This window comes from Candoia aspera, chromosome 17 (genome assembly GCF_035149785.1).
Source record: "Candoia aspera isolate rCanAsp1 chromosome 17, rCanAsp1.hap2, whole genome shotgun sequence".
In the NCBI taxonomy this organism is placed as follows: Eukaryota; Metazoa; Chordata; class Lepidosauria; order Squamata; family Boidae; genus Candoia; species Candoia aspera.
The window spans coordinates 2,589,288-2,613,570 of NC_086169.1; the positions used below are offsets into that span (position 1 = coordinate 2,589,288).

At 50.0% G+C, this 24,283-nt stretch overlaps 2 protein-coding genes across 2 annotated transcripts; one reads left to right on the plus strand and one right to left on the minus strand.

The window, feature by feature from the left end:
- Positions 1-79: 79 nt before the first annotated feature.
- On the minus strand, positions 80-8,889 carry SLC39A1 (solute carrier family 39 member 1). The gene is made up of 4 exons (XM_063317222.1): positions 8,817-8,889; positions 4,663-5,021; positions 3,036-3,166; positions 80-2,392 (listed from the first exon to the last, which is right to left on the minus strand). The coding sequence occupies exons 2-4, from the start codon at positions 4,871-4,873 to the stop codon at positions 1,691-1,693; spliced, it is 1,044 nt and encodes a 347-aa protein (XP_063173292.1). The 5' UTR covers positions 4,874-5,021; positions 8,817-8,889; the 3' UTR covers positions 80-1,690.
- A 4,479-nt stretch (positions 8,890-13,368) lies between these two features.
- CREB3L4 (cAMP responsive element binding protein 3 like 4) lies at positions 13,369-18,096 on the plus strand. Its single transcript, XM_063317194.1, has 7 exons — positions 13,369-13,392; positions 14,306-14,488; positions 14,810-14,916; positions 15,351-15,419; positions 15,970-16,054; positions 16,132-16,228; positions 17,122-18,096. The coding sequence occupies exons 1-7, from the start codon at positions 13,369-13,371 to the stop codon at positions 17,388-17,390; spliced, it is 834 nt and encodes a 277-aa protein (XP_063173264.1). The 3' UTR covers positions 17,391-18,096.
- Positions 18,097-24,283: the final 6,187 nt, after the last annotated feature.

Below are 24,283 nucleotides of genomic sequence, written 5' to 3' on the forward strand. Positions count from 1 at the left end.
AAAAACAAAACAAAATGCTTTATTTGATTGCTCTAATCCAAGCCGATTCCCAGCTCGTAATTGTTTGGCTCACGCACACACACACAGACGCATATATTCCACAACTCCCTCTGCAAAAACAGCTTTTTTTCTTGCATGCCCCCACCCCAGCCCAGACACGTTGATCTGCGCATGCAGCTGTTCTACCCGCTGCAAACTGGGATGCCGCAGAAGTGCAAGAAAAAAAAAAAAACACCTCCACAGGTGTGTCGGACTCTATCTCCCATCTTCCCCTGCTGGCTGGGGACAATGGAAGTTGTTGTCCACAAACACCCAGAAGGCACCCAAATTAAGAAGGCCGTGCTAACAGCACACCCAGGTAGAGGAACTCTAAAAACAGCGAAATGTGCAAAAACAGGGAGCGTTTCCCACCCCGTAAAAGGCACAAAAATTATTGCACCATGGAGGCTTGGCCCCTTGCCCTCCCATTCGAGAGACAGGAAATAAAGAACAAAGGCGGCTTTCTTGAAGCTGAATGAACAGGCTTTGCACGAGAAACGGGCCAGGCTCCGCTTGGGGTCTTCTTTACAGCGGAAAGGCTTCCGCCACGCTCCCCCTGGCCCAAATCCCTGTCCTTCCGCAAACCTCTTTCTTTGCGTTCTGCAGTTTTGGACCTGACCCGGGGCAGAAAACCCGGGCTGTTGTTTAATGCAAGCCCTGAATTTAGCGGAGGGATATGTTTGGCTAACAGAGACTCCCAAACTCCTAACCACCCTGTTAAAACCTCAGTAAGTTGTGCAACCAGTCAGCGTAACACTGACTCAGTTCAAGAGGCTTTCCTAACAACCTGGTTAGTTTCCTCCTTCTCGCATCCATAAATCACATCGACACAGCGCCCTCAGCTTCGTTCTGGCCACCCCGCGTGATTTATTCAGCAACCGGCGGTCACACCACAGCTTTGCGTAACCAGGTCCTTGGCCTGCGCGCGGCACGCCGAGCTGCTGCGTTCGCCCGATAAACTTAGCCAACTTTGTTCGGAAATGAAAGATACTAACCCTTGTCAGCGTGGCTGGTTTGCCATTTCAAAGACACGGAAAGAGTCCTAAACGCAGGACGATCTTGACGGCAGATGACGCATCTGTTAACCTACATCTTCCTCGTGTGGCTCAAACCCTTTAAAAACATTTAAGGCCCTGGAAAAGTTAAGGCAAGGCAGTTCTCCCTCCCCAGCTGAACGGAGACGGTTTGGCACCTAAAATCCCCCCCCCCCGCCCCAGCACAATTTATTAACAAACCCAAACACTCCCATCCTCAACTAACTGAACCCAGCATTAGTCGTAACCCCAGCACGGCGCTCTCAAATTATTCGGCGGAAAATATTTGAGCCTCCAGGGAGCGTAGCGTGCGTCCACCCTGCGCGAATCCTCGCTCTGGGCCCCGGGCTGGATTTGCAGGTTCGGATGGCCTTGAAATTGCAGGAGCCCAGCCCAGCCTTTTGAGCTGCAGTTCGGCAGCCCCGTCGGAGGGGGGCGGCAAGAACGACGGAGTCGCTTTTGGCAATGGAAAGTGGGTGCCCCAGCTTGCTCTCGAGCAAAGGTCTGGCAAACTCCGCAGGGAGAAATCAGTGGCGTGGAGGGCGACGTCTCCCCGACAGCTGCCTTTGGGAGGGGCTGGTTTTCACCCCCTCCCCTGCCCCACGCCCACCCCCTGCTCAGATCTTCACGAACAAAATGCTGGTGACGAGGGCGAACCCAGCCAGGAGGATGATGACCTTGAGGATGCGCTGCTCGGAGGACCCGAGTTCGTGTGGCAGAATCTCCAAAAAGGTGATGTAGATGAAAGTTCCCGTGGCCAACCCTTCCAGGACGCTGCGGGAGAGACGGGACAAGGCAGCCATGGGGACCTCGGTCAGAGCCACCCCCAGCCCGATGCCGAGTGGGGACATGGTCGAGAAGAGGACCAGGCAAACGGCCACAACCCGGGCACGCAGCTTCCCTTGCAGCAGCTTGAGGCTCAGGCTGAAGGCGATGGCCCCCTTGTGAATGAGGAGGGCCAGGCAGATCTCCAAGGCTTGGGTGCCGTCCTCCTGCAGCCCCACGGCCAGCCCCTCGAAGACGGAGTGCAGCGAGAGGGCCAGGAGAAGCACCACGGAGCGGACGGCCGAGTGGGCGTTGAAGTCCACGTGGACGTGGGCGCGCTCGCTAGCCAGGCGGTCCCGAGCGAGGGGCTGGGGCCGCAAGGATTCCCAACTCTGGTCCTGTGGGGAGGCGGGACGATGGGACGCAGAGCCTAGGAGTGCTTCGGTCTCCTCCAGGGATCCTGAAGGGTCCTTGTAAGCCAGCACAATCTGCTCTAGCACCAGGACCAGAAAGAAGCCCATTGCCAGAATAAATTCCTGCAAAGGGAAATGGAGCTGTCCAGGAAGGAGGGAGAAGAGAAGACAAGACATCAGCTTCAGCTCCGGATTCTGCCTTCCCCTTTGAGTTAGCCAGGACCCTGAGCACCTTGAAGCGCCATGGCTGTAATTCAATGAATTACTAATCTCACACGCAAAAAAGAAAAGCAAGCTAACAATCAAAACACAACCGTCAGAGGGATCCCCTGTTGGTCGTGGAAGACAGCCAGAGGCCGGGGCAAGCAAGTTCTCCCTCAAGTAGTCAGGATGACTAAAACAGAACTTGCATGCTCAGAGGCAGTCTGCCACAAAAGCTAAGTGCTAATTTGTGGAGAAGCTTACAAATTTGGCTCGCTGCTGGGGGAAAAGAGGATGAAGTCTGTCTCGCATGCCTGCAGCAAATGGGCAGGATTTCTGCTCTGTCTCCATTAAGCATCCTGCACTAGTCTGTCTGTCTTCTAACTGCAGAGGAATTAATTGGTGCACGTCCACCGATCACATGAAAGGAACGCAGTCCGGCAGCCAAGAAGTTCCTCTGAAGAATTTTCCCCCCACAATTGCACAATGCCCTCTAAACAAAAAATGGGCTTTTCCTTCCAAGAGCGAATAAGGCCGAGAACTTGGGATCTGCCACCGTGGCCCGCTCTACATTCTCACTCACCGTGATTCGCAAGTCATTGAGGGCCTCGTTAATGCTGGCGAGATAATTGGGAACCAAATCGAGGAGACACGTCCCCAGGAAGATGCCACCAGCAAAACAGCTCACCAGACTTAGAGTTTTTCTTTGAGGACCTGTTAGGAGGAGGAGGAGGACAGATGGAAAAATTAAAACGCGTGCCAGCATTAACAGGGAACAACACTTCTGTTGCTCCACCCTCGCTTTTACAGACATAAACAGCTCCAAGCTGCACAATCCCCATCCAGCAGCAAAATTACTCTTTTTTTTTTTTTTTTGCAATGAGACTTTTCATTTTTAAGGGCTGACCAGGAGAGATGGAGATTGGCCTTGAAACATATCCAGGAGGTTCTATTTGGAAAAGGGTGGCCTCCAAGTCCAAATACCCAACATTTAAAAAAAAACAACTGCTTTCTCAACAGCATCCAATTTGCTTCTGGCTATTCCTTCTCATTTCCTTGAAAAAAAAGTGTCATCAGCTACATTTTCCCCTTCCTTGCCTCTTCTCCCAAACATGGGGTCCTCCGATTCTCCCCCAAGAAAAGAGCGAACATTATTAAACTGGAGAGCATATCCTGACGGGCAGGCCTCTAAGCCGAAAATATTTTCAGCTGGGGCCTTCCTCAAAATCAGGAATCTCCAATAAATAATTAACTTCCTGTTTTTATTATTTGGGCAGAGAGCGAGAGAGAGAGATATCAGCTGAAAGCTGACCCAGGCAGCTTTGATCAGTTGGTATCTGCCAGAAAAATTTGAAGAGAGCAAACGCTTGTGATGCATCATTTAAGGCCTTTCTTAAAAACAGAAGCGTTTCTAAAAACAGCAAATAGCATCCCATCTCTTTTCCAGTACCAAACGAAAGACCACACGTTCAAACTGGATGTGTGTGCGTGATTTTAAAACAAAAATAGGTATCAGGGAGAGGATCACCACTAGGCCTGTGGGATCCAGCTTGGGGAGGGGGGAATCCAGCATCCCCAAACAGTCCCCCTAAGTTCCTCTTGGCATGGATTCAAAAGAAAAAAAAGGTTTCCTTTTTTAAAAATGTATTGTGTATGACCAGCACGACCATCCTAAAGGGCCATGCAGAGCAACAAAGATGTGGGGCTCGGAGGCTGAATTTTACCAGGAACTTTTAAAGCAATGTTTCTCAACCTCAACTCCCAGAACTCCCCAGCCAGCAAGGGGTCAGGCTAGAAGACCTCAAAGGTCCCGCCCAATTCTAGACTTCCCATGTGAACAATAGAAGAAGAGCCCCGTTGGATCCACGCCAGCCTAACAGTAGCTTCTGGATTACCAGCAGATGCCAAAGTGCAATGCACAAACGGGAAAGATTCTAGGTTCCTCAACATTCTGATTTAACTGATTTAAAACATTCTGATTTAACCTCACTAGGTTCCTCAACATTCTGATTTAACCTCACTAGGTTCCTCAACATTCTGATTTAACCTCACTAGGTTCCTCAACATTCTGATTTAACTGATTTAAAACATTCTGATTTAACCTCACTAGGTTCCTCAACATTCTGATTTAACTGGTGCACGGGGACCACCTGGTGGCTGCCTTGGACCCCAGACCCAGTAAACCCCCACCCAATGCCTGGGCAACGCACCAAAATTTGCACTGGCAGGGGCAGATCCTGGCCTCCGGAAGAGCCACAGGGGGACAAATGCGCACAGCAGAGTCACCAACAGGAGAAGCACCAAGGAACCAAGTTTCAACTCCAGGCCCTTGGCAGAGCGGAGGGGAGTCCCATACGGGTTCCACACCAGATGTTCCAGCTTGGCATCAGGGTCCCACGGTTCAGCCATCCCCCCAGCCATCTCCAGCTTGCAGACCCTCCGGCTTGGTTCTCCAAAAGCAGGCGAGCTGATTGCCCAGGCAGACGTCACATCAACCCCTTCAAGTCCGCCGCGTCTTCTCCATGCCCTGCCGGCTTCAGCCTGCCCCAAACGTCACCGAGGAGCCAACCTAGAGGAAGAAACGGAGGGGTAACAACAGAAGGGGAACCAAAGTTGAGCCGCACGCAGGGGGAATGAATTCAGAGGGACACCCATCAAAAATGAAAAGCCAAGAGGGTGGGGAACTGGCAGCCCTTTGGAGTTTCCTGGCCTCCAAGCCCCAGCACAGCCTAGCAAGAAGAATGCTGGGAGTTGTAGTTTTGTAATATTTGGAGGGGACACAGAAGGTTTAACCCAAGTCGCCTCTCTCCAGGGATGCTAGTTAGATATAGGGCAGCCCAGGATGTGCAAACTTTGCACAAGCGTGGGCAAGAGAAGCCACGTCAATGAATCGCCATTTCATCCTTTGCTGAGCCTTCCTTGATTCATTTAGGAATATACACTGTTTCGGGCAGAAATTCCTGTTTGGTTTTTTTTTGACAATCACAAGGAAAAAGCCTTTTTCTCCAGGGGGATTTTGCCAGCCCTTTGAATTTTTCCCTCTTCCTTGGGAACATATGAAATAATCCGAATTCTGCACCAAGGGGTACTCGCAAAGAAATGGGCGTATCCTTTGATTTTAAAGCCTCTAACACCACCAGCAAACGATGACCAACACCCCCTTGTAATCCTAACTTGGTGGGAACTGAAACCCACGGTCTGCTCTGAACAAGCTTTTCAGCCATGACTCATGGAACAGAAATATTAATACTTTCATGCGAACCTTTCCAGCCTCCGCATCAAAACTCACTGCACTGAAATTCACACTTACAAGACACCCTGCAATGTTCCCCCATCAGGCTGCATGAAGTTAAATGGGAGATTAATTTGCGGTTCGGTTGTGGAAAACAAGCTTTCCCATTAAGCCACAATATAATTTCATTTGTTCAGGCGTCATGTTTCCTATCAAAGCTGTACTGTTTTGGGAAGCCAGGCTTAGAGATACAGCTTCCAGGGGTTAAGGCCTTCGTATCTTGGTGATGTTGGCCCTTAATAAGTTTTTGATTGATTTAAATGCAGTTTCCACATTCTGGAATAAGGTATTGACAGTGTATATCAATCCCCACAACCATCCAGAGATCAAAACAATAAATATTTGTTTTTTTACTGGCAACGATTTTACTGCTTTTCCCCCCCAAATGTTTTAATAAGTTAATCAAAAGCATATACATATAAACACCCCAAAATGTATATGTGTGTGTGTGTATATATATTTATATATCAAATTTAGTCACCGCCCATCTCACATCATATATATATGTGTATATATATATATATATATTTGCTTTTAATTAACATTCAAACATTTTGGGGAAAAAACAGTACAACTAACTACCAGGAGAAGACAAAAGAAAAATGTAAGAGAGAAAAAAAGAATGAAGTATCAGTTAGTAAACAGGAAGCTCACAACTAGCATGAAATGTGAAGTTCAGTCTTTCACTTGTTGATTAGACAGAACTAAGTTCAATGGATCGTTTAAAACGAAAGCTAGGAAAAAAACTAGATTAATACCATCGCTATTTATCCTCATGTAATTAATTTAATCCTCCGCTTTCACTTGCTTGCCACCCAGAGTTTCTTGGATAGGAATTGGATTAATAAATAGATACATAAATGATTCAAGGAGAAACGCACCTCATGGGATAAGCAGCAAGCCAAAAACCTAATAAATAAATAAAGATTTCCACTTCAAAAGGTTTGCCCCCCACCCCAGGCAACTCACAGCTGTGCTATTTCCCAAATCAATCCTAACCATGCCACGCATCCCGTTCTTGGAATACGGACATTCATCCCTAAAGGGTTTCCCTTCTTCCAATCTGAACACCTTTAATAATAATAATAATAATAATAATAATAAATTAAGCCAGCAACCACCACAGAGGAAGCGCAGACACAGTTCCAAAGCAGAGTAGCGACTTCCCAGCCCCATCCCGAGGCTTTCCAGCAAGTGAGTCGATGACCATTTCCAGTAATTCACTGTTTCCAGGAAAAGATAAACCAGCTGTTAACCCTCAGCCCAAATCCGGACCCTCCTGGCTGCGGGCTGGGTCAAACGGAGAAGAAAACAAGATTTCAGAACAGCCGGCCGAGCTTCTGGGAAGCGGGCCAGGCAGGGCCGGGATACTGGAGGCCAAAGAAGTCCATTTCAGTTCTTGCTATTTTGCTTTGCTGCCAACTTGTATTTTTCTTATCTCCCCCCCCACCACCAGCTCAACCGCCAGACCAAAGAGGAACAAAATAAGTGAGTGGGGCTACGCCAAGTCGCAGGAACTAAATTTAACTGAGGTTTTAAGTCACTTCCCCTTAGGTTGCATTTTGCCGAGATCTAGCAGAGCAACTTCTTGGCCCCGAGCACACCCACGTCACAAACGGGGGAAATTCTGCAGATATTCGGCGAGGCAGCCCTAAACAGGCGGCTTCCCCTGCAAGAAAGGGGGCTGGTTTAAAAAGAGCATCCATGTGCCAAGGCAGTGTATCTTTCAGCACCCTCTTCCGGCTTATATCCCAGCTTCCATCAAGCCTGGTTATCCCAGTTTCCATCCTAGTTATCCCCGTTTCCATCAAGCCTGGTTATCACAGCCAACGGGGTGACAGGCTGAAACAACATCTGTTCAACAACATCTGGAGGATTACAGATTGCTATTTGGATTTCACTGCAAAGAGAGGGTTTCCTCGCCATTCACACCCCGGCAAGATTCAGGAGAAGGGAAAACGCAGAATTATTGCACAAATGGAAATTTAATTTAATTTCTTCCAGCAAGGTAGCACTGGATTCAAGAAGAAGCCCATCCTAAATTAATCATGTGCTTTTAAACTAGAAACAGCAGCCAAGCCACCTGAGTTTTGCAGACGGACTTCAAGTTACGTCCAGCAAGGAATATAGGAATTTTAGTTGAACTACCGAGCTGCACACGCCACTTGGGTATAGCACTTAACCCTGGAATAAAAATAAAAGCCTCGGGGACGAGTCTAAATAGAGAATTTCCTGTTATCTCGGAAAGGAAGGTATCTCAGTTTTCATCCCAGTGCTGCCTTCCTAGCTTAAGCCGTGTTGTTGTTTATTCGTTTAGTCGCTTCCGACTCTTCGGGACTTCATGGACCAGCCCACGCCAGAGCAGAGAGGAAAACCATAAATAATTAAAAAAAAAAAAAAACGCCACTACTTCTTTAGATAGAAAAAAGATACGGAGGATGGCAATAACTTAATTTTTTATTCACCTCCCATATTATTGTTTCACTAAACTCAGTGAGGCTGCAGTCCCAAGTGCACGAACCAGGGACCACAAGAAAGGCTTGCAAATTGTGCGGCTCCTCCAGAGAAACTTTCTCCCCAGCAAACCGCCCCCCCCCACAAACCAGTGGCGGGGAGTTCCACAGACACTCCGCAGGAAAACGCACGCAGGCGGCAAACTGCTTCAGATCCTCATCCCTCCGAGGCTTAAGTTCCTCCAGGAGACACGCTGGCGACAACTCTCCCCCTCCCATCTGGGGATAATGGGCACTGTAGTCCCGCACGCCCGAAATTCACCGGGAGAGAGACCCTCGGGAGGGAAGTCAGGGGGCCTCGCTCCAAAAGGGAAGGGGCTCCACTGGGGTCTCCCTTCAGAGACCACCAACCCACCCCCCGGGCTTGCTGGACCAGAACTCCCATCACCACTCCCCCTGGCGGCCGGGGAGCATGGGACCTGCGGTCCAAACCCGTCCGGGGTGTGGAATTAAGGGTTCAGGGCTCCCATATGAGCCCTCGCCCGCTCCCCAAAAGGGGCAGCGGGGCAGAGACCTGGTCCCGCCCCACCGGGTGGCCGGCGGGGGATCCCCGACTCACCGACGGCGCTCGCGGGCGTCCCCGACGCAGCCCAGCTCCGAAAGTGTCCAGACGTTCCAAAGGGGCGGGGCCGGGCCCAAATAGAGGAAGCCAGCTCGCCCAGCCAATGGGCATCGCGGCCTCGCGGGCGGAGCGTTCGAAAGGGCGCGGCGTCCGGGGAAGAAAGTCGCCCGCTCGGCCAATGGGAGCCCGCGCGGCTCCGCTTTCCAAGCTGGGCGTTCGAAAGGGGCGGGGCGGGAGAAGGAAAAAAGGCAAGGCTCGGGGGAGGCGGGCACCGAAGGCTCTCGCTCGGGTCCCGATTGGCAGCAGCCAAGACGGGCAGCCGCCTTGGCCAATGAGAAGGAAGCAAGGCCAGAGCGGGGGGGGGGAAAGGCTCAGCTCCGGCGCAACAGGTGGCCGGGCGGCGTTGATGATCACGTGGGAAAAGAACTTCGAGGGAGCGAGAGCGCGCTGCAACAAAGAGTTGCAGCACGGGCGGGGGACGAGCCAGGGCTCTTCCAGGAAACGCCGTCCCGCCCCCTTTCCTACACTCGCCTACAGCTGGCTGGGGTTGGAGGTGTTACAACGCAGCACCGCCCTGACCCGGGTTAACAAAACGGCTGCGTTCAGAAAACCCGTGATGACCGAGGGCATCCTCCATATCCTGCCTGGCTTAAACCGGTGGCTCCGTTTATCCCTCTAAGGCAGTGTTGGCCAACCTTGGCAAGTTTCAGAGGGGGGGACTTCAACTCCCAGAATTCCCCAGCCACTGGCTGGGGAATTCTGGGAGTTGAAGTCCCCCCCTCTGAAACTTGCAAGGTTGGCCAACACTGTTCTAAGAACACTTAACGGGCTTCTAAAGTGGGAGTCTGGGCTGCTTCCCTGCCTTGTAACTCATCCAAGGTGGGCTTAAGTTAGCAAATCCTGCCTTATTGCCTTATTTACGTCCTCCATCCGTCTGCAGTGGGCTTTTCTACTTCCCACAGGGAGGAGGAAGCCAGCTAGTTCAGCCTTTCCAAGGGCAAGGGGCAAATCTCAGCAGGCCTGCTGCTTCAAAGGGAAATGGCGCGCAGCAGGAGAGGAATGGGCAGCATGAATCCCCATTCCGGTGGGATTTTCCCCTCATTTAAAGCAAAAAGCAGGTCTTTAGAGCATGCACAGAGCGCCTTCCGGTCTGAAGCAGTCCGCTGCCCTCTGGTCGCTGGGAAAGGATTGGAATCCGGAGCGTGCGCAAAGGGCTTTTCCCCACCCGTCTCTCTCATTTGCGACCTACCCTCCCACCAAAAAAAAAGTAAACTAATAAATCACCGGAATTACCAAAGATCAGGAATTGTGCGGCAAAACTCTTTATAGCTTACTCACACAAACACACTGACCAGAGTCGGGAGGCACCTCACAAATGGCTTTGCGCAGCACACTAAGCTTCGTTAGTTTTAACTTTGATTCCTTTTTTGATCCAGCTGTTTGGGCTATTTTATAGCTCAACGAATTGTGCAGACCAGCAAAAAGTGTTACTAGTTCAGCTTGGCTCAGCGCAACCAAATCATATCCCACCCAGCGAAACGCTGAGCCGATCCAAAGATTAGTGCACCCATTTCACAGAAGTGGAAAACTAAGGCTGCAGAAATGGCTACAATCAAGGCGGGGAGCTGAGTTTTAAATTAACACCTGCTCCCAAATGCACATTTGCACTGTAGATGCACATTTGTTTTGGGGGGTGGGGGGAATGCTACGTGAAAATTGCAAGGGACAAAAAAACAGGACACTGAAAATTAGAATTTCTGTTGCTACTGCTATTGCAAATGAACAGGATTTACTCCCAGCGCACTGTGCATTGGGAAAATATAAGTGTTCAAACCACACTTCCTTGCGAGGCACTTTCTGTAACCTTTCCTTGCCTGGCAGGTGAGTTTATTTGTACATGACTGTCTTTAGCCCTTTTAATTGGCCGAAGGCTCATGGGCTGGTCTTAGAAAGGCAGATTCAGGATGTGGAAGATCCTGTAGGGAAGCAAGTTTTAAAATAAAAACCAAGCATTTCCTTGTTGGGCTCTAGACGACAACACCGGGACACTGTTCTCCTTTGCGACCAAAGAGTAGAAAAAAGATCAGGGAAGGAGGACAGATTTTTTGCAGGTGCTGCAACCCCCACCAAAAAGTCAGGCGATTGGGGGTCCCTTGGAAGATGAACCGATGCCCCTGACCAACATTTGTAGGTTAAAGTTTGCGGGTTGGTGGATTTCTGCCAGCTGTCTCTTGCATTATATGGCTGCGTACAAAATTGACTTTCTTTTCAAGGCTCCCCAGAATCCTGCAAAGGGGACAAGTGGGAAAGGGAGAAAGTTTGGGGTTCTGAATAGGGATTTGAACCAGCTTGTTGCATCTTTCATCCGACATATTCCAGACGCCGGCATCTTCTTCGGCTGACTGGGGGGGATGCGGGAGGTGACGCAGGGATTAATCTAAAGAATTTGGAGGTGTGCAGCTCTCTGTATTTCAGGCCATGGATTTCGACTGTGCCAATCTCCTAGAAATTCTGTTTGAGGGCCAGGAGGATTTTGACCCCAGAGACACCCTCACTACAGGAAACTCTGGTCTCAGTTTTCTGCATCAAGATCACCCCTACGGCTGCCTTGCAGGTAAATCAGGAAGTCGCCCAGCCAGCCAGCTCCAGGTAAGACAAAGTGCCTTATTATATTGCTGTAACATCTCAGCTGCCTGCCAAGATACAAATGTCATTTCCGAATTGCACGTCGTTTTAAAAAAAGAGAGAAACCTCCTCCTAAAACCGGGGAAATCCATCCAGCTCCACATCTGGGAAAGTAAAGCAGCTGCAGAAGCAGAGAAGAGTTTTAAAAAATCGGAGAGGGGGAATGGCAGTGAGGGAGGGTCACCGTCAGGGTGTTGCTTGATCCCATGAAGTGTCACTTGGCAAAAAAAAGGGAGGGTGCGAGCCGGCAGAGACTTACCAAAGAGAAAGCAAAGGGCACCTGTGAATTGGCATCTAAAGGAGCACGCTGAAGAATGTGTTGCTGTTGCTAAAAAAAAATAAATGCAGTCGGTTTTGTAAGAAGGCAGCCCATTGTTGAAAGTGGAACACTGTCTGTCCCTGGAAATGGTACCCGCTGTCATTTTCCAGGTTGTTTTTTTTTTTTAAGGGACTCTGCATATATTCTCTAGAGCCCCACTTTGGGGGGAGATGGGCGGTGACAGAAATTTGAAATATCAATCAATCAATCAATATATTCCCAGAGGTCAGATTACTAATCTGGATGCCTAGATGTGACCCCCCGCCTCTAGTCCAGAACGCAAGCCAAGATGAATTCCGGGCTTGGCCGGGGATTTTAGGGAATTCCTATATGTCGGAAGAATCAGCCAGACCTTTCAGCCCAGGGTCAACCCACCGGCCAGCCAGAGGAATCTCAGCGCAATTCCCAAATCAACAAAAAACTTATCAGCCCATTTTGTTCCTCCAGCAGAGTCTGTCTGACATCAATCCAGAAGATCCGTTGCAGCTTCGGATCGACCCAAACGACATCTACGATCCCAGGAGCCCAACCGCATCTCCGGAGAGCAACGTCGGGATTTCCGACAGTCCCTGCCGAGACCCCCTTCCTCCAGACCACCCACCCACCTTCGTCCTTGAGGTTCTCTGCGACGTGGGGACACAGGAGGACGTGGTGTCCCATCTGGTTTCTACCACCCCCCTTGGTAAACATCCTCTGCAGGAGGAAAACCACAAACAGGCTTCCTAACCGGTTTTCCTACACCAGGAACGAAGAGTTTCGTCAAATTTAGGCCAGAGAAATGGGCTAAAACTGAGCACGAATCTCACCCCATTTCTAGACCCGAGCAACTCCGAGAAAGCTGAAAGCGATTGAAATGAAACAAGCTCAGCTACCCCGCTGAAAGAGTGCCCTGGAGTGGGAGACGATATTAAATTTATTTATTTATTTTGTATCACTGCCCATCTCCCCCGACGGGGGACTCTGGGTGGTTTACAATAAAAGATAATAAAAACGTATAAACCTAAAATTACAATCTAAGAATATAAATAGAATAAATAGATATAAAACCCAAGAGGAGCTGGAATCCCAAGCAGTAGGGGGTGCTATGGTGCCAACCATCCCCAGGTGGAGCTGTTACCTTTCCCATCCCAAGCAATATTATTCCCATCCCAATCTATATTATTATTATTATTATTGGTAATCTACAATTAGATTCACAGTCAAAGACTGGTGGAAACTCAGTAATTCAAGAACCTAGCATTTGAGGATATAGGCAGTTTCAAGCAGGGTATTATTATTATTATTATTATTATTATTATTATTATTATTTTAAATAGAGGGGGCTGTCAATGAACAAGCAGTTAGAACTAAGGTTAAATTCCACCGAAGAGAATGGTGGATGAGGATTTTACTGCCAAACCGTCTCTGTCCCCCGAATTTTATCAGCCCTCCCCCCAACTGGGATCATATTTTGGGGTTTCTTTTTCAGAGAATTGGAGCCCCCCCAGGACCCACCCTTCCACCTGCATCACAAGCCAAGCATCAGAGGCGGCAACCCATTTAAGCATGACCGAGGTTCCCACGGAGCAGGTAAGATGCCACAAAAGGGTGGATGAAGTTATTCTGGAATACAAGCCACCGATCCAGTCCAGTCACTGGGGATCTGAAGTGCATACCATCATCACTAACTGGGTTAAGAGATGCCATTTGGGACACACACACAAACACACACCCCATCCGCATCTGGAAACTCCTGGCAAAGTTTCACCCTTCCGTGTTTCTCAAACTTGGCAACTTTAAGACATGAGGACTTCAACTCCCAGAATGCCCCACCCAGCAGCCAATCAGTGTACAGGGGGTAGGTGCTGGGCTGAGTTCTGCAGTGGAGAGGCTTGCTCTGGTGGCTGTTCTTTCCTTCCAGCTCTATGTCCTGGAGGACCCCATAGGCACAACTTAGTTAGGGCTGAGGCCTTTCTGAAAAACTGATTTTTACTAAACAGCCCTGTCCTGAAAACTTTTATAGGGGCTGGGAAGGGTCACGTGATCCTCTGCAGCCTATTGCAGCGGAAAAACTTTCCTATTGGTCCAGCCAGTGGCCCTGTAATTCCTTTACTTCACCACCAGGGGGCCCACATCCCTTTGTTACTTTCGGTTTTGTTTTGAGTGCTAAAAGTTGGAAAAAGCTTTTAGCTCATGTGCAGAGGCCCTCTCCTCCATTCCAGCGGAAGAAAATCCTGGCAGTTGAGATAACAGGGCCACCTTCTCTTCCTCCTCCTCCCCCATTTCCAGCATCAACCCCAGATGGGTCTCCATGCCAAAAAGTGGAGCGTGATTGGAAAATTTGTTTTATTTTTTACGCTGCTTGCTATAGAAAGGAAATTGGAAGCTACCTCTTTCTATTTCTTCCTGCAATTTGGATTAATTTTCCTTTATTCTTCTTTCTCTTTCCTTTCCCTTCGTATTGCTTCTTGCCAGTTTTTATCTTCTGTTTAAAACCCTTTAGAAAAATTATATTATTCTAGTTTTGATGGGGGTAAAAACAATTGACGAACCCCCTCGCCTTTCTCTGCCCACCGATTTTCCCTCGGGACAGCTCCAGCACCCTGGCCTGTTCCTGACGGATGAGGAGAGACGCCTGCTAAGCCAGGAGGGCGTCTTGCTGCACGATGCCCTGCACCTCTCCCAGGTGGGTAGCTGTGCAAACTGGCAGGGACCCCCTTCCTGCTCTCAACTGCACAAAATGGAGAGGGGATCCAGCAGGGAGGGGATCACACCCACCCCCTTTCAGGCCCAAGGCGAAAATCCCCTTCCCATCCAGATACAGACGGGCACAGGACTTTTGGTTGTTGGGAGCCAGCCTGGCGGGTCCAGTTGAGCAAAAACACATCCCCAGGGGCTTGTGTTGGGCTCTGGCTCGTGAATTCCACCAGACGATCCTGCCAGGGGAAAGTCAGGTCAGCGGGACCCCCAGCAGGCTTCAGCCCTGCTCTCTGTGCCTTCCCCGCAGGCGGAAGAGCGGATCCTCAAGAAAATACGAAGGAAAATCCGCAACAAGCAGTCTGCTCAGGACAGCCGTCGGCGCAAGAAGGAATATCTGGATGGGCTGGAGAGCCGGTGAGAAGCGGGGCTACGGAGAAGGCAATTTGGATGCTGGCTAGTTCTTTTCCCTACTGGCAGGTTCTCGTGTCTGATGCTCAATTGTGGTTAGGAGAGGATCTGTGGTCCCCGAAACCTGGCAGAAACAGGCGTGGTCTCCTTGCTGTGCCGGATCCCCATTCCTTCTGGAATTCCCATTCCCGTGGCCACAGGAAGCGTGCCCCACTCCAAATCCCATTGGCCACGGCCCTTAGGGATGCTGGGAGGGATGTCTGAGCTCCAGGAAATGAAACAAAATGAAAAATCGGAGGAGGACGGAGCAACTCCGTTTCCTGTCAGCCACGGCAGCTGGGACGTTGGGGATGGGAACTGTAGTCCAGGAAGTATCGGGGAGCTGGAAGCCAAGAGGCAGGAAAAGGGAACCCACATCTGCTTCTCTGCTTCCTTGGCAGGGTGGCCGCCTGTTCGGCCCAGAACCAGGACCTGAAGAAGAAGGTCCAGCAATTGGAGAAGCGTAAAGAGTGAGTTGGTTGACGATTTTCCCCTGCTTATCTTGGCTGCCCACCTCCCCGCCACGCCTGAGTCCTGGACTGGGGTGCTGTCCTGTAACTAGACACGGGACTTGATCAGGAGTGAGTTTCTCTTTCCAGAGAAGGACTTCAAGGTGCTTCCAGGAAGCCCGTGAACAGAGTCCCAGGTCAGTACCCGTCTTTCCAGGCATCTGATCTACTCCAGTAGACTGCTCCTGGATAGGAAGGTTTCCTTTAGCCAACAGCCTTCAAGTTGGATGTCTCCATATCTCCCATCAAGGGTCCCATTAAAAAATCTTCTTGTGCGCCAATCGGCAGAGCCTGCCTGCCTGCCTGTCTTCCTTCCTTCCTTCCCTTTCCATCTTTCCTCCCTTCCCCTTCCCCTTCCTTCCTTCTCAGAAGTTGGTGGCCTGGGAAGAATGCCAAACTCTAGACCGCTCCTCTCCTGGCCAGCCTGGTGCCCGGCCTGTGGCTCTGTCCCGGGCGGTGTGCAGGGACTCCTGGCCGGCGGGACTCTCCGACGCTTTGCCTTCTCTTGCAGGTCCCTTCTGGACCAGCTGCGGAAGCTGCGTGGACTCCTGACACAGACGTCCGCCAAGGCGGCCCAGACTAGCACCTGCCTCGTGGTAGGTGGCCGTGGGTCTCGGAGTGCTGGGTCCCCGGGATCTCCTCTCCTCCCTTCAGCGTCTCTTTCCCTCTCCAGATTCTCCTCGTCTCCTTCGGCCTCTTCATCTGGCCCAGTTGCGCCTCGTTTTTTGACAGCTCTCAGGTCGGCCGAGAGGACCGCAAACCATCCGGAGGTAACCGTCGCCGCCCTCACCTTTCAATGGAGCCTCCCTGGATAGGGGTAGTCTACTGTCAAATGTGGGATGCCCAGCTGTGCTTGGGCTGAAAAAGCCCCAGCTGGATCAGGCTGAACCCTCTGCCTTCTCCAGCTTGGCGCCTTCCAGGTGTGCTAGGATTCCCTGCACATCTGGAGAGCAGACAGATGGGGAAGGCTGCTCCAGCGTCCTGTTTTGCCCTGCAGCTGTCTCACTACTTCTAGTGTAATGGGGCATGAAGGCAGTCGCCCTGACATTGAAAGATAGAGTGCTTCTGCAATTGGAGGTTCCGCCGAGCCCGTAGCCCTTCAGTCTCAACTCAAACTGCCATTTGCTAATTGCAGATAAATTGCCCCTCCCTTTTCATACAAACCTTTCAGAAGGTGGCTAGAATAGAATAGAATAGAATAGAATAGAATAGAATAGAATAGAATAGAATAGAATAGAATAGAATAGAATAGAATATTATCAGAAATAATATTGCAAAAAAATGAATGCTGATGTAGAAAACACGCATATAAATTAACACAGAACAATAGACAAGCAGGGATCCAATCAACCACATGCTTGGCCAGCTAAAAACAGCTACGTTTATAAGCCCATAAAATTTAGGGGTGCTCTCAGACCAGGAAGTTACCAGCACTGCTCCCTCAAAGGAATGGGGGGGGCAGATGGGTCTTTTCCTCCTGATCAAACACCCCTTGAAAGGAAAATGAGGGAGGGGGTGGGGGGAACGGGCCGGGAGGGGCTTGCAAATGGAAACCAAATGTGGCTGAGCAAATCCTGCAGGCAGGAAATGCCTCTTCCTGCCCCGGATCCGAAATACCCTCCATCGGGGTCCCCATTTTAACACTCTGCACCTTCTCTTCCAGTCCTTTCCCGAAATATCTTGACTCAAATGGCAGCCTCCGAGCTGGTGGCACCGTCCGCTGCCCATCCTCCAGAAGTGCCCCACGTTCGAACAGAATTGCCCTTGGAACTCCGCACCACCAGAACTGGCAAGGACAAGGCTGAGAAAAATCTCCCTGTGGTGGGAGAGACAGCGCCGGCTGAAGCATTGGAGGCCCAGAGGGACCTCCAGACACGACCGAAGGGACGTTGGCGGGGAAAAGCCACAGGGCCCAACCTCGATGAGATATGAGGCATCCAGACAAACATTAACAGCCGCCACCATACCTAAGTCCTGAACAGGAAAGGGTATCTCAGAGCATGTGCCAAGTGCCTTTTCTCTCCTTGCCCACGGGCAGCAGCCCTTTTGAATGATAGACCTTTGCCAGCAGCCTCAAACCGAAAGTGATTCCCTTCCAAGCCAGATTCTCGGAGTTTTCTTTAGCAAGATTTATTGAGAAGAAAAAGATGGCGTTCCCAGAATTCCAGCAACTGAGCCAATTCCCAATTTAGACCCAAGACGTCTCCATGAACGTTAGGGGGGAGATTTTTTTTATTCTCTTTCTATCGTTTTTCTTATGAACCGGCAGGGAGGCAGGTCTCTTCGCTGATCATGGGAAGGCTCAAAGCCTGCTTTTTCTACCAACGGTCCCCAGAATCTTTTTCCATCTAGGAACCATCTCTGATATTGGGGCATGGGATTGAGGTGTGCAGCTCAGAGGTTAAAAAATGCTGAGCAATAATCCCCAGCAACTTCAGGATGAGGGATGCTGGGAACTGGAGTCCAGCAACTTGGGGAAGGTTGCAGATTCAAAGTCTTCCTGAAAAGTTGGAGGCTAAAATTATTGACGTGTTTCTGGCCATGAAGGAAAAAAAGGAAGGAAGTGGGTTCCTTCCTGTTCTTGTTCTGGCCAGGTTGCCCAGCCGAGCCTGGCGCAATAAAGAGTGCTCCTAAGCATAGCTTGAGTGCATTTTTCCACTTGCATATCAGTGACCACAGCCCATGTAATTCTGGGAACGGAGAAATGGATTTAAAAAACACCTTGAATTCTCTCTTCTCCTCCCTTGCTGCCATCAGCAGTGACTAAATCCTGCAATCATTAAAGATTTCTCAGAATTTGCAGCCTTTACGGGCAAGAGAAAAATGCATGAATCACAACTTAACTTGTTGGGATGAGCAAAGCCTGGACTTCTTGCCCATCAACCTGGCCCTGATCTTCGCTCCCTCTTTTTGACTGCGATGCATGGAGATTAAAATTATTCTTTCAAAAAGATAGCTCTGTTCACCAGGATCTGAACACGGGGGACAGTCAACTGTGAAGTCATTTCCCTCGGAAGCGACATTAAAGATGCTTAGAAAGGTGTAGGCAGATCGGTTACCAACCAGCTGGGATTACACCAAGCATGAAATAAAATTCCCTTCCAAACACACAGGCCAGCCTGGATTGTTTCATCCCACTTGGAAAGCAGATTCCAAAGCCCAGGCTGCCCTCACATTCTCAGCCACAGCTTGGCCTGGTTGTGCCTTGCGCTGAACCCCAAACCAGGGCTTGGCCAACCCACATCGCTCATTTACCAAGAACATGCTGATTCCTCCCCCTTGCCAACCCCTTTTTAGCTGAATATACCGTGTGCCCCAATCTTGCATGTCGGTTGATGGTTCGGGATCGCAGTTAACCGGGTGAAGGGTGCAAACTTGGGTTCATCTCATCACGGAAAGACACGTGCCAGTCAGCAGATTGTCTTCTCTTTAACGCCTTAGCTTTATTAAAAGCAGTGGAGCAGAACAGTTAGGTGGATTTCCTAGCCTTCGGCAACCCTTTGTTGAAAACAGTTCTGCCTTTAATCGGAATTAGGAAGGCGTTGGCAGTCAGTTTGGGCTTGTTACTTCCCACGATGTTTACTTTTTCCCCGCCATAATGAATTTCATTCATTTCTCACCAGCTGCGGTGTCCTCCCCACCCCTGGGGTGGGGGGGAGAAAAAACCTCCAACGGAAATCAAATTATCATAAGTCTGCTTGGAATATACAGTATGACTTGGGGACACCAAGTCATCTTGTCTGCCTCCTGAAGAATCTGTATAACGACCAAGTAGCAACAGTAAGAACAGACCACAGAACAACAGCCTGGTTCAAGATTGGGAAAGGAGTACGGCAGGGCTGTATCCTCTCACCCTACCTATTCAACTTGTACGCAGAACACATCATGCGACAAGCTGGGCTTGAGGGATCCAAGGCTGGAGTTAAAATCGCTGGAAGAAACATTAACAGTCTCAGATATGCAGATGATACCACTTTGATGGCTGAAAGTGAAGAGGAACTCCTCAGTAAGAGGAACTGAGGAGCCTTATGATGAAGGCGAAAGAAGAAAGTGCAAGAGCTGGCTTGCAGCTAAACCTCAAAAAAACCAAGATTATGGCAACCAGCTTGATTGATAACTGGCAAATAGAGGGAGAAAATATAGAAGCAGTCAAAGACTTTGTATTCCTAGGTGCAAAGATTACTGCAGATGCTGACTGCAGTCAGGAAATCAGAAGACGCTTAATCCTTGGGAGAAGAGCAACGACAAATCTCGATAAAATAGTTAAGAGCAGAGACATCACACTGACAACAAAGGTCCGCATAGTTAAAGCAATGGTGTTCCCTGTAGTAACATATGGCTGCGAGAGCTGGACCATAAGGAAGGCTGAGCGAAGGAAGATGGATGCTTTGGAGCTGTGGTGTTGGAGGAAAATCCTGAGAGTGCCTTGGACTGCCAGAAGATCAAACCAGTCCATCCTCCAGGAAATAAAGCCAGACTGCTCACTTGAGGGAATGATATTAAAGGCAAAGCTGAAGTACTTTGGCCACCTAATGAGAAGACAGGACAGCCTGGAGAAGTTGCTGATGCTAGGGAGAGTGGAGGGCAAAAGGAAGAGGGGCCGACCAAAGGCAAGATGGACGGATGATATTCTAGAGGTGACGGACTCGTCCCTGGGGGAGCCGGGGGTGTCGATGACCGACAGGAAGCTCTGGCGTGGGCTGGTCCATGAAGTCACGAAGAGTCGGAAGTGACTGAACGAATAAACAACAACAACTGCTCGGAAGGCAAGGAGTGATTAACATGCATGGTATCGCCCAAGGCTTAATCCATCTGCTTGAAACCTGTCTTGGTCCCTCAGCTTTTCCAAGGAAATCTCATTAGATGCTGCTCCATCAGATCCCCCGGGGGAGATTTCAGGCAAAGCAACTTCCCTTCAATCCTCAAGATTCAACTTATAAGCGGTTGCATTTGGGGCAAAGCTGAGTTTGCCCAGGCAAAAGGTGGGAGGTTTGATCAACCAGGAGAACTTCTCCAGAGAAAGGGCTAAATTTTTGAGAATTTCTGGGATAGAGCATTGCCTTTCTAAAGCAGAAGTACGAAAAAGCTGCTATTTCTGACCTCTGACAAAAAGGCTGGGGGTCCTGTGGAGACCTTGCTTTGATGCAAGTTTTGAGCTGTTCTGCCAGATGGGCAACCTGCAGCCCTTAATTTAATTTGGAAAGGGGTCAGTTCGGGTCACTAGAAAGAGGATTTCTCCTGGCAGGGAGAGACAGACAGAAAAGGCAATGGAGAAGGTGAAGTCAGAAAGAGAGAAGAGGAAGCCCCTCCTACTTTTGACCAGGCTCCTCCTACTGTCTTCAGCCCCGCCCACCGGGGCTGGCATTCCTCTAGAGCAGGACTGTACCACTTTGGGGGGTCAAGGACAACCCCCAGCTTTCAAACAGCATGCCAGGAGCCCAGCCTTGAAAAAGAGGCCGGGCTGAAGATTAAACTGATTCGATCCAATTTCCTTTCGCTCTAAACGGAGTTAAAGTATAATTAATTATGCTGTTCCTGTTGTTTGGATTCTTTCTTCTCCTTCAATCAGGTTCAGAATTACTGGGAGAACAGATGGGGGCTGCCCCCCGAGTTTTCTGTGCACCCTGCCCTGTCCAGAAGAGAGCCCCCATCTTTTCTCCCAGTAATTCTGAACCAGATTGAAGGAGAAGAAAAAATCCAAACAGGAACAGTGTAATTAACTATACTTTAACTCCGTTTAGATTTAATAATTTAATAATCTTGGCCGGTGTTTCCCAACCTCAGGGGCTTTAAGATGTGTGGACTGGCTGGGGAATTCTGGGACTTGAAGTCCACATATCTTAAAGCCCCTGAGGCTGGGAAACACCATTCTTGGCCCAGATGACGCCAATGTTTCTGTCCAACGCCCAACTTTTGCCCACGCCTTTCTGTCTAACTCAACAGGCTAGCAGAGCAAGATTGACAAGAAAGGCTTTTTTTTCTATAAATGTGGAGGGCTCACAGCATCCAGCAGGATCAGGTTGATTTTAATTTGCAATAAGATAGAAGTGGGATTAAGTTTCTCCATCTCTTTCAGAACCACCAATGCACAGGAGGCTGTCCTTGGTGCGGTGAAGGCAGGGTGGTCAGGAAAAACCAGGCAAGGAATTATAGCAAAGCCAAAGGAAAACAGAAAACAAACTTTTCTACGGAAGGCAGGACACCCCAAGGCAGGCAACATTTTGGCATTGCTTGCATTAATCTCCTTTTTTTTTTAAAGAAGAAAGGATGGTGCGTTCTCAATTCTGCCCCACCGAGGAACATTAAAATTCAGGGGGAAGGCTGGCTTGACTTCCAACTCAAGGATTAAATTCGGCTGTAAATTCTTCTTCAGCCCCAAAGCTTTCAGAAATACTGATCCCCCTAAGGCAGATCCCGTTTTCAGCCAGACACCCACAATTCCCCATTTGCGTCTTAGTGTCTTTGCAACCAACGTTTGGAATTTCAAGTGTGGTGCTTTTTCCTGCATTAAATGGATGTGTCTCCTTGGCTTCTGAGAATGAGAGCCTTTCTCCCCTATTGGTTCACCTCTCGCATTCGCCGAGAGAGATAAAACACGTTCAACAGATTTTTGCTTATCAGTCGGGCCCAGCGCAGGAGGGCTGGATGAGAAATGGGCTAAACCATAAATCACGCCAGCGCTAAACACCCGGGTTGGCCCAAACCTGCTTTGTGCATTAAGCTAAGCCATGACGCGATTTGTTCGGCTTGACCTGCTATTAAAGCGAGGTCACAGTTCATGGCTAACGGGATGCCGCAAACTTGTTTTATTCCACAAACCGCGATGAAGCAGATTCGCAGCAGAGCCCGGCGTAGAAGCCCAGCCAAAGTTTCCGCGTTGGGTTCAGCTTTGATGCAGAAACCCCCAACTCCCTCTTAAACCAAAGAGGAGCACCAAGCTGCCCGCAAATGATGTTTGTCCGCCCCGCCAACAAATAAGTAAATATCCCTTCGGAAAGATTTTAAGAGCTGTCCAAACTGTGACCTTCATTTATCTCCCCGTGATGTTGGGTCTGGGGTTGTCTGCAGGATTCGGTCAAAAACGGCCAGCATTGCCGCAGAAACGGTGCAAGATCCACCTGTTTTTGGTTTTTGGTTTTTTGTGCATCGCAAACTCCGCAGAAGGCGGTTTCTCTAATAAGTTAAAACAAATCAGAAAAAAGAGCGTTGCCACAAGCAGGACCGACGGCTCGAGAAAGGGATTGGAGCTAATTCCTGAAAAGGGGGGGTCCCGTAATACCTTCAAATCAAATCTTTCTTATGGTCATTGACCGGCATGACCGTAATGCATTAAACTGAGTGGCTAAATCAAGCCTCCACGTTCAGGAGCAGTCCACCTAAATAAATGCCACCTTGTAAATAAATACCACCTTGCATTAATTCATCGGCTTTTCTAAGCATTCTGAGCCTCTTCCCCCGGGCCGCAGTTTTTTTGGATACAGCACTTGATCCCAAGGGTTGGGCCAGAGATGAAAGCGGGAAGCAGAAGACACACAAGGCAAGAACAGCGACTTGCTTTGTTTGGCAGATGGTTCTGCAGCCTTGATAAACCTAATAATAACCGAAGAGTTGTTGGATATCCGATGGGCTGGGAGGCCCCCATCAAAACCAAGGAGGGGTCGTTGGCTCCAGCCCAGCAGGACGTTGCTGGCTGCCAGCACCGAGCCTCGTCCAGGCGGATGGATGAATCGAATGGCGCCACTTAATTCTGCTCTGCCAAATTGCAGAGGCGTTAAAACCTCCGGAGACTATCTGATTGGCAGCCCCCTGCTGAAGCGACCCCCCCACCCCGAAATCCGGGCGCGGCTGTGCCACTTCTCTGCCCAAACATCCTTTGCTGCTCTGGATTCTTCCCACCCCCGCTAGAAGCTCATTCCCAGGAAACCAGGTTTGAGGGGGGGGCTTTGTCTTCTGCACTTGAAGGACCCCCCCCGCCCCGGCGGCTGGCGTGGGCTGCCAGCGAAAGGCTGCCAGATGCACCTTCTTGCGTGAAGCCGGCGAAGAAGCTCCCAGTTTCAGCACTGTGGACAGCTCTCCGGGGCGCTGAGACGTTGTGCTCTCCTGTGACTTGCCCGGGGTGAGGTCAACCATGGATCAGGTCCGCTGGAGCACGGTGGCCCTTCTCTTCTGCCTGTTCCTACTGGCCCGGGGACAGCCGGCTGGCCAAGCGCTTCAAGAATTGCCTCTCAAGCACACATACCCGGTGCACGAGAAGGAGCTGGTGAGTAACCGAGGCTGGGTGGCGGGATGGGTTGTGGGGTGCCACGGGGGAGAACCCCAAAAAGACGAATGACGTGCTGGTTGAACGGTAACATGGCATGGATTGCTCAGGAGGGCAACACAGTGACCAGGGGATCCAGTTCCCTGCCAGGGATGCCCGTTCCGAGATGTCTAAGGAGGTCGGTGGCAGAAACTCCCTGGAAACGGGGTCCCCACTGATGGGGGGAAACAGACCTCTATTAAGCCAGCATGCATCAAAGGGCAGCAGGGCTGCATATCTCGGCCAGGGGAACAAGTCGTGCTTTCTGCGACCTGGGGCCCTCTGGACACATGGCCAGGGGATGATGGGGACTGCAGTACAGTGCACCCAGAACAGGCCAGATTAGCGCCAGCTGCTTTCGTTATTTGGTCCATTATTCTGCCCCAGAGAGCCTTAGCAGTGGACTGGGATAGATCTTATCCTGGGGGAAGACTGTTTAAACTGGGTTTTGGAAGGGATTTCCCATCCTTCTTGGTAGTTTAGCCGTAGCAAACTTCAGCGACGAGAGCCGCGTCCGAGGCAAAGA